Here is a 16,925-nt window from a genome sequence, read left to right as displayed (position 1 = left end):
TATCGCCCTCACTCTATCGCCCTCACTCTATCGCCCTCACTCTATCGCCCTCACTCTATCGCCCTCACTCTATCGCCCTCACTCTATCGCCCTCACTCTATCGCCCTCACTCTATCGCCCTCACTCTATCGCCCTCACTCTATCGCCCTCACTCTATCTATCGCCCTCACTCTATCTATCGCCCTCACTCTATCTATCGCCCTCACTCTATCGCCCTCACTCTATCTATCGCCCTCACTCTATCTATCTATCTATCTATCGCCCTCACTCTATCTATCTATCGCCCTCACTCTATCTATCTATCGCCCTCACTCTATCTATCTATCGCCCTCACTCTATCTATCTATCGCCCTCACTCTATCTATCTATCGCCCTCACTCTATCTATCTATCGCCCTCACTCTATCTATCTATCGCCCTCACTCTATCTATCTCCCTCACTCTATCTATCGCCCTCACTCTATCTATCGCCCTCACTCTATCGCCCTCACTCTATCGCCCTCACTCTATCGCCCTCACTCTATCGCCCTCACTCTATCGCCCTCACTCTATCGCCCTCACTCTATCGCCCTCACTCTATCGCCCTCACTCTATCGCCCTCACTCTATCGCCCTCACTCTATCGCCCTCACTCTATCGCCCTCACTCTATCGCCCTCACTCTATCGCCCTCACTCTATCTATCGCCCTCACTCTATCTATCGCCCTCACTCTATCTATCGCCCTCACTCTATCTATCTATCTATCTATCGCCCTCACTCTATCTATCTATCTATCTATCGCCCTCACTCTATCTATCTATCGCCCTCACTCTATCTATCTATCGCCCTCACTCTATCTATCTATCGCCCTCACTCTATCTATCGCCCTCACTCTATCTATCGCCCTCACTCTATCTATCGCCCTCACTCTATCTATCTATCGCCCTCACTCTATCTATCGCCCTCACTCTATCTATCGCCCTCACTCTATCTATCGCCCTCACTCTATCTATCGCCCTCACTCTATCTATCGCCCTCACTCTATCTATCGCCCTCACTCTATCTATCGCCCTCACTCTATCTATCGCCCTCACTCTATCTATCGCCCTTACTCTATCTATCTACTGCCCTCCCTCTATCTATCGCCCTCCCTTTATCTATCTATCGCATCACTACAGCATCACTCAGGGGCACCACAACATCACTATGCGCTACCACAGCATCACTGAATGCTACAGCATCACTTGTCGCCATCACAACGTCAATCAGTGCCACCACAGCATCGATCTGTGCAACCATTCAACAACAACTGGTTCAAATATGTTCTCTCAATGTTTCAAGCTTTATTACAAATGTCACAAAAAGATGTTAATATTTCACTTCTGTTCTTGGATTTTCGTCACAGTAAAATACACTGAACGTAATCTTCACAAAAGTTATTTACAAAAGTTTAAGCTATTGCCATTATAAATTACAATAACTTTTATTTAAGTATTTATTATTAAAAAACATTAAAAGCCATTGTTATTTGTAATATCAATACATATAAGTCACGTAAATATAACACATATTGCATTACAAATGCTATAGGTGTCACATTTGGGAAAGTTAAAACTATTGGCATTGTAAATGACAAAGCTAATAATTTTGCTATTTTCAAAACCAACACATAATAAAAAAATGTGTAATTTACAATACCAATGGCTCAAACTTTCCTAATGCGAGACCTATTGCATTGCAAATGCTTGTTAAGTGTATGTGGGGGGTGGGGGGGACGGACAATCTGAATGATTACTGCCGCATTTGTTTTAACTTGAACTATCTTAATATTTATGCTGTTCCTTTTACCTCCTCTCTGGTCCACCGTGACTTGTGTCGTTTGATTGGCGAGAAAGCCTGTTGTGACCTCACTTCCCGTTTGCCTGCTGTTGCAGGGGTTAGCAGTCTAGTTGTCTGCCCCGCTCCTCTATTAAAGATGAGGCTAGCGCGGACATGCAACGGACGCAAGGACGGCGCACCAAAGGCAAGCCCGTCTGACCCCTGCCCCTCTGACATTTACACACAGATCTTAGGTTAGGATTCTCCACTTGTCAGCCCACATCCAGATGGCATAAATACTTCATGCAATTCTGCTTTTCCACCTCAGTTAGAAGGGCCCGTCATCAGTATTAAATGTAAATTTTAATGTCCTTATGAGTGTCCTACGACTGGGGGAGCAGATTCTATTGCAGCCGCCAGTAACTCGTAACTCATTGGCTCCCTCGAGTACTATCTCCTTTACAGATTCCCCTGCACCAATGCCTTACCCCAACTCCTCCCACATTATGGGCTTCCTTTGTAACATCAAGTCTCTTTCTAAACATTGTTTGACGTCTGGGACCTGCTATCTTCACTTACACCTGACATTGGTTTCCTCACCGAACTTTACTGAATTCTACCACCTCACCAGCCGTATCACAAGCTCTCCCAGACATTTACTGGCTGTTGAAACTAGATAGAGAAGGTAAGGCAGGTGTTGGAATTGCCATCTTTATCGACATCATCAAAGTCTTGTTTATTGATACTTTACACACAGATTGGGCAGAGATGTGTGTCTTTAGAGTTGAAACCTCTCCCAAAGAATCTGGAAGGGCACCCTAGTATATCAGCCTCCAGGGCCAAAAAAAGATTTTAGCCAGCTTCTTACAGAATACATTGCTCTCCACGTCTTCACATCCACACATCATCCTCTGTTGGGTGATTAAAACGTCCATGGTGAGTCCTCGGCCAATTCTGATGTACTTCAATCAATCAGGCGGACAACTCTACCAAAGTGCTCTTTGAAGTCCTGAACTCCTCCTTAAACCCTCAAGCCTGTTCTCAGGAGATTGTACCATTGCAAGCTCTCTGTTAACTCCTTTGCAAATCACTTTGAAGGTAAAATCAACTAAATTTATCAGAACTCCCCCTAAATAGGCAGCGACCAATTCAATCCCTGCTCCTGGTCCACACTCCAATGGTTCCACCTTAAGCAAATTTAAGCCACTCTCATCTGACTCTAGCCTGAATCTACTGGCAAATTCTCAATCGGGGTCTCCGGCGGACATTTTCCCACCCTGTATTGTCGCATCTTTATCCTTTCAACTTCCCCGGCTATTTGCTCATTATTCAACCTATCCATCTCTACCAGGAAATGTCCTTCTGCCTGGAAAGCAACACTGGTCAGCCCTATTCAAAAACAAGACCAATCTATTACCCACGGAGCTTACCAACTATCGTCTCATTTCTCTCCATCATTAGGTAAGCTGTTGGAAGGCCAAATTAATATTCAACTTATGGAACAGGTTGAATCTGACAAGTTGTTGGACCCGTCTCAGTCGGGTTTTGGACCCATGCATAGCACTAAGACTACATTGGTCGTTGTGACTGCCCTAATCGGATTGTCCTTAGATAAAAACATTCCTTCATGTCTTGTGCTGTTGGACAGCATTCAATACGGTCTCTCATCCTAGATTGCTGCAAAGACTTCAGGAGGCTGGTATCCACGGCCAGCACTAGCTTGGTTCACAGACTTCTTAACCAATCAAACCCAGACTATCAATCTGGGATCCTATAAATCACACACCTTGAAAGTAAATAAGGGGTGCCACAGGGATCTTGATTGAGCCCTATATGTTTTAACATCTATGTGCCACCCCCCTGCCAACCTTATTAAAAATGTGGCTTCCAACCACATATACTGATGACACAGCTAATTATTACCCTTGACCAGGACTTGATCAATGCTAAAGCATGTTTCTCAGCAGGTATGACAGCCACTGCAACATGGATAACAGAATTGTCTCCAGCTAAATGCCAACAAAACTGAAAATATGATGTTAGGCAAGATGCAATAACTTTGGACATCCGACTGGTGACCCTCTGAACTTGGCCAAGCTCCAATTCCCAAACTGTCTGTAAAAAAAACATGGGTGTTTGCTTCGACCAAGCTCTCACTATGGAAGAACAGGTAGGCTTCACCAGCGGCATCTGCTTTTATATGTTGCGTCTGCTACGAAGAGTCTTTCCCATCCTACTGCATGAGGTGAGGGAAAACATTAGTCCAAGCTTAGGTCATCAGCCACTTGTAATATTGCAATGCTTTACTTGCTTCTATAAGCGAGACTGTTCTAAACAAATTGAAAGTTGTTCAAAATACGACAACTCGAATGCATTCACAAAGGAACAATAAACCCATGATTGAATATCAAGGACGGAACTTTTTTCTTTCTTTCTCGGAACTGTTGTACCTGAACCTGGAGTAACGGATTCTCAAAAAACAATTCCTAAGTGTGGTTGCATACTGAATGAAAGTGCTTTCTATATATATGTCATTTCTCCAAATATCTCATACACTTGTATAGCGCAGGGGCATTGCTGTGTTTAGGTAAAGGGGGTAGGAACAGGAAAATACGTTCCAGATCAGAGTAGAGAATATTATCCCAGGCAAGGAATGAAGGTCTAGTGACTAGTTCTGATGGCCCAGGTATAGCACCATCGCAATGAACACACATTGCATGCAACTTTCTTTAATAGTGAATGCCTTATGAAGTTGTAGGTCATTCTTGCCCAATGCTGTTCTCCCCCATATTGTGACAATTTGATTACTTAATTTACTGCACGTGTGCCTACGAATAAGGTTTAGTGGTGTTGAATAATGGGAGTACACAAATGTTGATACCACGCATGCACAGAAACCAAAGTAACAGGCTATTTATCATTACAGCCAATGTTCCTTTCTCAACTTTGTATTATCCTGGATCAGATGACAAAAGGTTAAAATGTTTACATAGCTAGGTGGACCAGAGCAGATATTTGAGGTTCCACCAGTGCAAGATCTCACAGATGTTGAGGTGTGGTGCACACATTTGTTTTGTGAAAAAAGTGGACTTATATAGTGATAAGCTTGGTGGACTATGCAGGGAAATTCGAAATGTATGCTCTCCATCTGGAGGTCAATCGAGAACTCGCACATTACCAAAAACATGATCTTGGTGTTTTGGAAAGGTCAAGAGGAGGGTCTGTTCCATTCTGTAGGCCAAGAATCAGATCCTGTAGAAAGCTCGTGTGTACCAAGTTAGAGTAATCAAAATTGACAAAACCAGGTCTAAAACTGCACTGGCCCTTTGAAGGACTGCCAAATATGGACAAAATTGGTTAGAGCCCATATATTGAAATATCCCATCTACACCAATACAGCCACGTAGTGCTCCACAAACACCCTTAGACAAAAAAAAACTCCCAGGTGAGCCAGAGAAGGTCTTAATTTGTAGAATAAGTTCTGGAGCCCAAGCTTTGTTCAGAATACCCGTGACTGGCACCTGCATGCCGAATGCCAAGGATTCGGAGTCTGGAATCAACCTCACTATGGTCTTCTCCCTGCCCCTTTATTTCACTCCAGGGAACAAACACAGAGTCTCAACCCACCAAAGTTGCTCCACATTGCACACAGGGATAACAAGAAACAGGTCAAAATAGAAATTACCCAACACAATATATTTTTTAATTTTTGCAGCACACCTGTTCCACTGACGTGCTAGTAGAACACAAATTGTAGCCAGAAATCTCAGGCAAGCTCCTGAGAACAGCTGAACAAGGACCCGGGAAGACTGAGCACTGCTAAGGAATGAAATGCTCGTGCTAGTTTTGAAGTAAAATTTCCGTTTGTGCTAATATTTCAAAACAAGTGCTGACTTGCTAGCAAGTTGAAGTCTCCAGTGTAGCTTCTGAATGTCATGACTGTGTTCAAGAGTGTGAGGGTAGACACTAGAGTGACCATGTGTGAAGCTTGTCTTGAAAACAGCTAACTGACGTACAATTAAATTAACCTTGGAAAGGGTAATAAAAGTTTTATATTCTGTGATTGACTGTTAGTAGAAACAATTGTTTGAGGATTAGAGGAGGAGGGTGATAGAGAATAGCTCCAGACAGTCTCTGCATGAGTCATTTTATTGAGACTTGGGTGATATTTCTAAGACTGTATGGAAAGGATACCCAGAAGCGAAAGGATAAGCAGAAAAGGTCAGAAAGGAAATCCTGTAATCAAAGATCCCAATGTAGGGGCAGAATGGAGGCCCAGAATGCTTGGGTAAGACTACCACTAGGGCTCTGCAAATAAGACATTACACAAGGACGCTTATACCTACACTGGCCACAAGTGGAATATTGTATCCGATATAAAATACTGTATTTGATATAGAAAACATTGCATGGAAAAAACGCCAATCCTACCAAATTCGCCCTTTACCAGTTATCAGAAATAGAGTCCATGCTGCATAAAAATAATAAAAGTAGAGAAGGGGAGGCAGATGCTTCTCACAAAGATCCCAGACACCATAGTGCTGTGCTGAACATCCAGCTATAGCGACAGCATCTTAAACTCCACTCTGTGGTCAAAAGTCGTACGCTCAAATGATCTACAGATTAAGCATCTTTCACTTCCTGCAGTTTGCCACAGGCAATCAAGAAGCACATGGCCAAAGGCGTGTGCAATACAAATGTTATATATTTATTCATTCATTCAACCATGCTTCTCTATGTCACAGGTACAGTTAGATACCCAAAAAGTGGATTGAATGTTAATGATCTACCCAGCATCACCAGGACGGTGATATAACTAGCTCACTCTCCAGCTCAGAGGCCAAGGGTGAGGAAAATGTGGTCTACAGTGACTAAGAGGGCCAGAAAGGCTGGAGAACAAGCTAATATTACATATATAGGGGTCCCAGTTGGAACAAATTCTAGTACCCAAAAGGAAAAATTTTAGGAAAGAATCACATACTTAAAGACTGTTTTTTTAGAGTGATGTTATTTAATTCACATCCTCTATTGTAGATTGGTTACATAAACATTCCTCCAAACAGTAAAATTATTCTTATTGCCCAAAGGAGGAGGGGCAAGGGAAAGAAGGACAGGAGAGGGGGTAGAGTAGTGAGGGTAGTGTGGGTTTAGACAAGTTGCAAAAGAAATCATAAGTGGTCATTCATACATTTTGAAAATGATACCACAAAGGCATATTCGCATTGCCATTCAGGTAATTACTATATACATTCATATTCCTATACCAACACATTGAACACAGCCAACAAATGATCTGTTGTTAGTGGCTAGGTAATAGTGGTTGGTATGTCGACGTTTCGACCCCAATGTTGTAGGCTGATTCATGCCCTACTGCGGGGTCTTCATCAGGACCAGTGAGGACAGGGTGGTGGGGGATGTGGGCGGGCACCTAAAAGGCCACAGTGAGAGGCGTGGCCCCGTCTAGGACGTGTAGAAGGCCCGAAGGCTCCGGAAGTCAAGGAGAGCGTCAACCTGAGGGGACGACCCCAGATGCCACCTCGTAAGTGCACATAGAATGACACAGCCCACACATCTGTGATTGGTGCTCGGATTTCGGCAGAAGTTACAAACCGCCGCGCTCGTGTGTCAATACAGCACTGATACCATTATTCGATTATATCACCGTGATGAAGGATGGCATCTAGGGCCGTCCCCTCGGGTTGACGCTCTCCTTGACTTCCGGAGCCTTCGGGCCCTCTACACGTCCTAGACGGGGCCACGCCTCTCACTGTGGCCTTTTAGGTGCCCGCCCACATCCCCCACCACCCTGTCCTCACTGGTCCTGATGAAGACCCCGCAGTAGGGCATGAATCAGCCTACAACATTGGGGTTGAAACGTCGACATACCAACCACTATTACCTAGCCACTAACAACAGATCATTTTTTGGCTGTGTTCAAAGTGTTGGTATAGGAATATGAATGTATATAGTAATTACCTGAATGGCAATGCGAATATGCCTTTGTGGTATCATTTTCAAAATGTATGAATGACCACTTATGATTTCTTTTGCAACTTGTCTATACCCGCACTACCCTCACTGCTCTACCCCCTCTCCTGTCCTTCTTTCCCTTGCCCCTCCTCCTTTGGGCAATAAGAATAATTTTACTGTTTGGAGGAATGTTTATGTAACCAATCTACAATAGAGGATGTGAATTAAATAACATCACTCTGAAAATACAGTCTTTAAGTATGTGATTCTTTCCCAAAATGTTTCCTTTTGTATACTAGAATTTGTTCCAACTGGGACCCCTATATATGTAATATTGAATTACCCAGGTCCCAGTGCCGTTGGGTCAACCCTTTATATATAACGGAGAACAAGCTAAAGCCTGGAACTCATGACTGCTACCTTCTTGCTATGGTTAGCACTTTACACTTAACAGCACAAAATATTGATGGCACTACAACAGAATTACTCTTGAAAATAAAGGTAATCTCTTGAGGACTCATCACATGTCAAGAGCGTTCAGCTAGAGACCGACTGGCGACGATGTCAAAGGTACTTGGCTATTGCCTGATCAACCTTTATGAGGACTGTGAACCAAAGGGGGGCACAAATTGTCCAATTATGCTTGGATGTTGATAATCGTGCCGCATCCACTCTACTGGAGATCCCACAACTGTACTCCTAAAATATAAAACAGCTGATATGAGAGTGATGGTCTGGCAGCAGTACAATTCCTTCCTTGAAATAAGAATGTTCCTAGACCTGGGCCAGGGATCGCCTTCTAATGAGCAGTAGTACATTACAATCTATGTGGCAAAGTAAACCAGGGGCACAGCTGGTGTGCCCTGAATATTCTAATATCGATAATGTGAGAACTTGTTCTCTCGCTCATGAAGTGAAAGCATAGTAACCAACAAATACTGCAGCACCAGAGCATACAGAACATCAGCAAGCAGACTGCAGAGCAAATCAGGTGCGTGATGAAGTGTTAATGAGGGATCACAAAACCAATCTGAAATGAATGTTTGGCGCTCTACCCGTGCCAAAATCAAAACAGATCGGCTTGGAAAAGAGCAAAAAATGCTTTCTCATGGTGTGATTGTTCTTATTTTTGATATACTGAAGCTTCAACAAAGTTTAAGAGTTCAGCAAACTAGGCGGTATGTGATGGACTCCTTTCAGATCAAGTTAACATGAAGATCTACTGAAGCTACGTGGATCAGGTTACATTATTTCCAACCCATGGATATGATGCACTCTTTGCATAACTCATTCAGATCAATAGATTCGAATCTCAGGATAAAAAATGACGAACACTTCAACTTGTATTGTGCATCAGGCAAGAACACAAGCCCGACAACATATACACAGTATCACTGGAAGACACGACTGGGTTGGGGGCACGGAGGGATGTGTATGGCTTGGAAGAGCATGGGGATGAATGTGATGTACCTTTCAGCTAGAAATTTCATGCCTCTCGTGCTACTCGCCGAAAAAGCGCTTTGACGTCTTGTCAGGGGTAGTAAGCACTATATAAATGAATTACAATACAAATCTGGGAGGGAGTGGTTCTGATTTGACTGGGGATGGTGGTCCTCTTCAATGAGTACAAAAGATCCATGTCCTGAGGGTTCCCAGGAAGACAGAGGGCGAGTGAGAAAGAGGGCATGGGAGAGAGAGAGAGGAGACGGAGAGAGAAGAGAGGAGAGAGGAGAGAGGAGAGAGGAGAGAGGAGAGAGGACAGAGGAGAGAGAGAGAGAGAGAGAGAGAGACAGAGACCGAGACAGAGAGGCTCGAGCCATGCATATATATATGAACTTTCAGAGTGACTGGCCTGAACTGTGCGATGCTTTTGACTGACAACAAAGAACAGTGTAGGGAGTTTGTCGAGCAGTGAACATGGGATACTGGAGGATGGCCTTTAATGAGCTATTGCAAAAGGTTTGGTTTAATGATTACAAAGGTATCTAAGAGCGATTGTGGCTGGAAGGTAAACTATAAGCAAACACTAGGTATACTATACGTCTGCTGTGGCAGTGAACCCGATTAAGGATTCAACTCTCATTGTACCATTTACTTAACCAAGCTCCTTACTATTTCAGAGGCCTTAGTGAGCACAGAAGGCATACCTTCCTACAGTGCCAGCAGTCCACTCGCAATGTTTCTTGAGGGGCAACCTCTACTACACTAAATCTGCGCTCTTTAGGACTAATGGTTTAGATATAATGACCGCTTTCTACCATGCGTCCACCTCTATGCTAAGGACCAGCTGGCCATTCCACTCACATTTGCTCCTAGAAAGCAAATGATGGTTCGAGCAAATTATAGCAGCAGGTGCTGGGAAGCACTCTGGGGCTTCCCCCTTCAGATCCTCACCTCAGGGTACAAGGTAAGAATTTCCCCCGCACACAAGGCAATTAAAAACAATATCAATATATATATATAATATATATATATAATATATATATATATATATATATATATATATATATATATATATATATATATATATATATATATATATATATATATATATATATATATATATATATATATATATATATTTCCTTGCATGTTGATGTCATCAAAAACAAAACTGATTGTTTGGAGTAACAGCTGAGCCCCAAGGTCAGCAAGCTCCATGGAAGAGGCACCAAAAAGAAAGGCGGGCCTCTCCCCTTCCCACCTGCACATTTTTCTATTGGATCCTGGCTCAGGAATCAAAACAGGAAGGCACTCCTGGAGGAGGGATCCACCCAATGGAAATCGCTCAATTATTTGTTCAGGGCATCCCCCTGGCTACCCTTTCTGAATTGACACTTACATTTTCTTAGGCATTATAATGACACTAGCCATCCACTTTGGGAGGACAAAACAAGACTGTCTTAGCCCATGGGGTGGTGGTGGGAGGGGCTCAATCTACATATGGCTTGCTGCACCGCTTTATCATCATCAGAATGCCATTCTGGTTGCATAGTGGTGCTCACTGCCTCCCCCATGAGTGGTAAATCGAGGGAAACACCCCCCCAATCGGCCCTCCCAAGGCAAAAGAAAGACTGTCATGGCTACACCCCACCTCACACTCTACTCCCACAGCAGTTTGCAGAGTGTGGAGACGGTGATGCAGCTGTTTTGGAAAGTAACATAGCTCCTGTTGTGCACAAGAAGTAGCAGTGGTGCTGATAAGGTTTAACTGTATGACCAGGCCAATAAGTTCCTGGGATTGGTTGTAGGGATCAAGGTAAGAAAAAAGCATGTGTGTGCGCGCATGTGTATGGCTTTCTCATGGCATCTGCTGGCTGTCACACTCGGGTGCCACCGTCAGGAAAGTGCTAAGTATAATAAGAACAACCGAGTATGCCACTGAACATTCTTGGGTGATCAGAACACATACAATGATTTAATATTTTACACCAATATATCCAATTAACGGTCAACAGTGTAAGCTAGCACACATTATATACAAATGGCAAAAAAAAAAGCCAGCGATAGTCTCAATAATTATCAAAGTACTGCAAATTTGATAACAAATGAAAGCCAATGTAAATAAAAACTTTGTGTTCCTAAGTGATCACAGGTATGTAAGAGAAAAAATAGAGAAGAGCGTATACACAAATAAAAACAGTCAACTGGGAATCAAAGTAGCGGGAATGGACACCACTCGGCAATTTGAGATTTATGAACAGCAATGAAAAGAGCCAGAAGCCTGTCCGAGCTTAACTAAAAATCATTTCAACCTCATCAAATCATTAGAAGGTCTTCATAAGGACAGTGACAAAGAGAACCCACCAGGGTGCAGTTCAAAGTGTTCCAGTAGAACTCACTGAAATGAAGAGTTGATGAGTTTACTATGAACCATGAGGGGGTGATGTTGTGCCCCAGGAGCATTGCTATAATGGAGGGTTGATGAATTATTAACCACAATAACGAAAACACTACCTGTACTGTTCATTTGGCCTAGTGGCAGGCTACCTTGAGGACTATCACGTAGCTGATAAAAAAAATCAATCAAAATTATGTGACGTGTGGTCATGCTCTAGAGGAGAGTAACAAAGCTTTCACCCATGTGTTGAGAATTCTCGATGATCAGTTGTTACTGAGACAAGTGTTATGGCGGACATGTTTGGGTCTGTATTCTCCGATTACCAGGGAAATCTATCTCTAGGCATTCCTGAAAACTAGAAACCCAAGTGAATCCAGGGAGAGGGAGTGGCTTTCATGGATCCCTTCAAATTCTCATCGCACATTCCTGTGCTTTCCTTGTGTGATGGTTGCTGTACTTGCGGCCGGATTTCTCTAATAACTAGCTGAGCATGTTAATCCACAAAACTACTGGAGCTGCCTTGTAACTTCAGTTTCATTTCCCGAACTATTGTAAACTAGAATCTTAAAGTAAGTTACTCAGTTCCTCACGTTTTAGTTTAAGATTTTGCAGCAGAGTAAATTGTAATAAATACAGGGTCTAAAGATATAAGAATCTGTTTATGCACCGACGGGGTTCTAGCCAGACACTGTATGACAGCGGTGTGAAGTCAATTCATCTAAGATGCCAAGGATTTGTTTCTAGGTAGATGTGAATTCTGGTTCACTGGGGGTTGCATTTAACCCCACTTTTTCCTCAAGTGTAAGGAAAACATGACTGCGGGTGAGCACATCTTATAAATATTAACAGTTTAAAACTGTCAAGATTATGAGAGGCAGGAATAGATGTGACAGCCTCAGCAAGCTTGATATTTGAAAATATCTCAAAAAAACCCTTTGGTGAGATTCTTTCTTGTTTGTATTAGACATAAAAGATACTCCTTTTGCATTTCAAATTCCTAGTTTATCGCTCTTCAACTGAATCAAACACCTCTTAGTCTCAAAGCCTTCTTGAGTTAACTTTTTTATACACCAAAGGTCTAAGGAGCAACAGGTATTCTTCCTGCCCTTCCTCAAAAAACATTGTTTTTTGGATTTGAAAGTTAATTTGTTTGTCAAGGGTGTGGGTAATCCAAGTCAAAGCTGGAGAATCTAGTCAGAGTAGGAATCTAAACTAACCTCATCAATATTAGCCAGAAGCTTCAGTGACTTGCATGCAAGATTTAGATGGGACAGTGCTCTTTTAAGGACTAGTTAGGACCGGGAGATCTTGTGTTCATTGCACAAAAACACACAAAAGAGTATGAAGATATGTTTCGTTAGCAAATGCTCTGTGGGTGATGATATCCTCTACATACACATGGATAGGTGAAACGACTGGCCATCACCGCATTTTATGTTGCCACTTTCTGATATAAGAACTTCTTTGTGGGTGGGTTTGGAGTTTCAACAAGGGCATAATTCAAATGTTTCTACGTTAAGGCACCATGATCATTCATCAGACCACATTTGTCCATCCTTCAGCTGGAATGCTGTGTGCTTCTGTACCATCTAGCCATTTATTTCTTCATGGATGTGCTTTAGATTTAACTCCTTAACGACGGCGTGAATTCCGCCACGTGTGGGAATTTTACGTGGGCGGAGCTGCGTCGGCCAACGGACGTGCGCAGCACTACCCAGGTAGTGCTCACGACGGCCGTTGGCCAATGCGCGCACGCAATGGGTTAAGGTTCACTATTTATAAATCCAGCTACACATGAAAGACTCAAAGTCTGAAACTCCATGCAACAACCCCATTTTTTCAACATAGGATTTTTACATATTGTTACCATTGATTTTACTGGTGTTATTAGCTTTCATGTTTGGAAATACCTGTAAAACTGTGTGGCATTGGCTTTAAAAATAAAATTAATAAGATTAATACAATGTTTCACTCTTGCTCAACTAAGTCACCAAACATGTTCCTAAAGTTTGAACGATATTTTTTGTTGGAATGTGAACTATGGTATCAGTGAGCATCAATGAGACATTTCTGTGCTAGGGTGGAAGATATGCAACAAAACTTGAATAGCAGCAATTTCTTCCAAGAGCTTTGTCATGTGGAATGTATTGCATCCCTTTCAGCATATGATCAGTGTATTGTGGTGTACTCCCATTCTGTAAAAGGTAAACAACTTAGCAAGCCTTAGACATGCATCATATAATCCTTAAGAAATCATATTACATTTATGTGAATGTGCATGTGCGCCAGAGATGTGGAGTGCACCTAGCTACAAATCAAAGGAGCTGCAAAAAAATGTATAATACACCAATATTAATCCACTTCAAAGTCCCATAACAAAACCTTTACCAATTGCATGATATCTACTGCTGCAACTTACAAAGCGAGGCTGCCCACAGTGGCAGCAAACCATGCACACGCACCCACACTGAGCATCAAGCGTCCATGCTGCAGGCAATACTTTTTTCTCCAGAAATCTTAGATACGCGAAGTCAGTCTAAATTAGTGGTTCTGAATAATTTGACTTCAGTGGTTCCCCACTGAATCCTTATTGGAATCCGTGGAAGCCCACTGAGTCATGACTTGAAGTCGGGGATACCTGCCTTAGCAATTATGATCTGAACCTCAAAACAAAACACAAATATACAGAAACAAGCACTCATCAAACAAATACACAAATGATTAACTATTTAATTCACAATTATAAGATTTTTTAAATTTTTAATTAGAAAGGTGGGACTTTACTAAATTCATTTAAGGTCACCTGTTGTCCACACTGTTTCCTGTCTGATGCACTTGCACTGCTCCCATGAATGAATTTGAGGACACCAACTTAATTTCCAGCCTCCATTGACAAATTCCTTCACCCTTACAGAATGCTTTCAAATATTCAATGTTACATTTTGCTTCTTAATTTACATATATACTTTATTAATTTGTCATTTAATTTTCTAAGCAGTCACAGACCCCGTGAGTGGTGTCATGGACTCCCAAGGGTCACATGACCACAGGTTGAGAATCACTGTTCTAACTCATTAAATGCGCACTTTGCCTACCTTATGATATTGGTAGCGCAACTGCTGTTGAGATAGACGGTTCATATTAATCCTCTTCATCTTGATATTTGACGCACAACTCCGAGGGTTGTGGACTGCACCAAACATTGCTTGATTGTCGTCCTCTGATTCTTGAAGGTTCAACAAGTGGCTTGGTTGTAGTGGGGAGGCTTTACCAGATCTGTATTCGGGGTGAATACTTTCTGGAGATGGCTACATTCTCTGAGGAGGTAGTCAAAGGTAGTGTTGACGGCGTGGGCAAAAACATTGGTGGTTTCTTCTGTTTGAACTTCATCGACGACTAGGCTGCGTCGTTGACGAGTTAGTTGTTGACGGTGGTACTGGAGCCAATGCAGTTGACGGTGGTGGCACAGTCGAACAAAGATGCCACTGTTGGGAGTGTTCTAAGGGTACTGTTGCCTGATTGGTCATTGTTCAACTTTGATCGTTTTTTTTTTTTTTTTTTTTTTAAAGGACACAGATATGCTATTAAGCTGAACCCTGCATTCCCTTTACAGTCCATTATATTGATACATACTGCTTACTATGATACCGTTTGACTCCCACTTCGACGACGGGGAATGATTCAAGCCTGTGAATCTATGAAAGATACCCAATACTTGAGAAGGTCGTGTTGTGCACCACATGACCCCAGTTTCCCAGCACAAGTAATCCTTGGCATCAGTTAAGGGGAGAGGTGCTCATGTTTGCGCTAACAAAGTTCTAGCTAGACTAACTGTGAATAACATGGTTTCTGCTATAGATAACTTGGGATCGACTGTACTTTATGATGTCACTTTGAACCCCTGGATGGAAAACAATCATGTTAGTGACAGCAACCCATCTGTAATTCTATAGTAGCTTTCTTGTACAGTATGAGAAAATGCACCACTGTCTACTTCAGAGGTGTACCGAGGAGTCGCTCAACCCCACTCTGCTCCATTCTCTCCCCCAAGGTCCAGCCACTGCTGCTCAGGCACCTTCCAAGACCTCTCTCTCCCCACCCTCGGCTCATAAGGTGAACATTGTTTCAAGGTTGGCGGGTCTGACATTGTGTGGTGCTGTAAACCTACAAAGCATGTGCTGTTGCACTGTTAAACACTATAACAGCAAGCTCCTGGATAAAAGGCATGCATCACTACCATTACCTGAAAAAGACTGTTCGTATTGTTCCTGGAGTTGCTTTATTGCATCAAATTGAGTGTTCTCGATTTCCAGTCGAAAGATTTCATGGGTAGCATTAAGATCGTCGACCTACAAAACAACAAGCAGCAACATTCCATTAGAGCAGCACAAATCTGTGCAAGCAACGACTGCCAGTCTGCCACCAATCATAAACAAACACATTTTCAAGTACTGCAAGTTACAGTATTGTTAACAGGTAAAACTGCAAATGTAAAGCAAAACAAATTTTTGGTATTTAAGTGACTAATGTTGCCATAAATGCAGCTTAAAAAAAGCCACCAAAATAAATCTCCTGTCCAGCCAAAGTTGTTCACGGCCAAAGTTTTTCAATTGGACTGCAATACTAAAATAAAGCACGCAGCACACAACACTCAGAAACAAGGACAGGCAGACAAGGGAAGAAAGACAAGGAGAAAGGAAGAGAGAAGCCAAGAAAAACAAAGATAAGGAGATACAAATTCAGCGAAAGGCAGAAATGAGAAGAAACCCACAGGGAGGAAGAACAATTACAAGGTTAGAAAGAAGGACACAGACCTATGCAAGGCGCAGGTAGGGGAAAGTGGAGTGAAATAAATACAGGGAGGGAGGGACAAAGAATGACAGAGAAAGGAAGAGACAGGGGAGAGCAAAGCCTTGGAGAAGTCAAAAAAGAGACTGGGACAGACAGAAAGACAAGAAGAGACAAAGGGTGGAGGAGACAGAAAGGCACCAACAAACAGACAGAAATACATGAACAGTGACAATGAAAGCGGGAGATCTAGAAGGATAGAGACAAAGAAAGGTGGAGAGAACGAAGGTGAAATGGGAAGAAAGAAACGGGGAGAGAAACCGCAATAGAGAGACGAAAATGGACAGGTGGTGCGAAAAACACGGGAACATACAGGATGTAGACAAATTAGGCATAGAAAGAACGAAAAGGGACACCCTAAGCTTAATCTACCTTTTTCTTCCTTCCACCAACCTATCTATCCGTTTACATTCAGCTATCTGCTGTGTGTCTATGTACCTTTCTATTTATTTACACATATACCTATCATC

General features: G+C 42.6%; 1 protein-coding gene across 5 annotated transcripts in view; it reads right to left on the bottom strand.

Moving 5' to 3' along the window:
- MTUS1 (microtubule associated scaffold protein 1) overlaps positions 1–16,925 on the bottom strand; it is a 1,045,260-nt gene that overhangs the window by 58,098 nt on the left and 970,237 nt on the right. For all 5 annotated transcript variants that reach the window (XM_086962577.1, XM_086962579.1, XM_086962578.1 and 2 more), the window contains one exon: positions 15,851–15,956. In XM_086962577.1, the coding sequence (XP_086818703.1) occupies positions 15,851–15,956 (106 nt within the window). The remainder of the gene's footprint in view (positions 1–15,850; positions 15,957–16,925) is intronic.

The sequence above is a fragment of the Lissotriton vulgaris genome, chromosome 3_1, assembly GCF_964263255.1.
Source record: "Lissotriton vulgaris chromosome 3_1, aLisVul1.2, whole genome shotgun sequence".
NCBI classification, from domain to species: domain Eukaryota; kingdom Metazoa; phylum Chordata; class Amphibia; order Caudata; family Salamandridae; genus Lissotriton; species Lissotriton vulgaris.
Note: the sequence above shows the minus strand (reverse complement) of the source record. Positions and strands in the feature narration are given on the sequence as shown.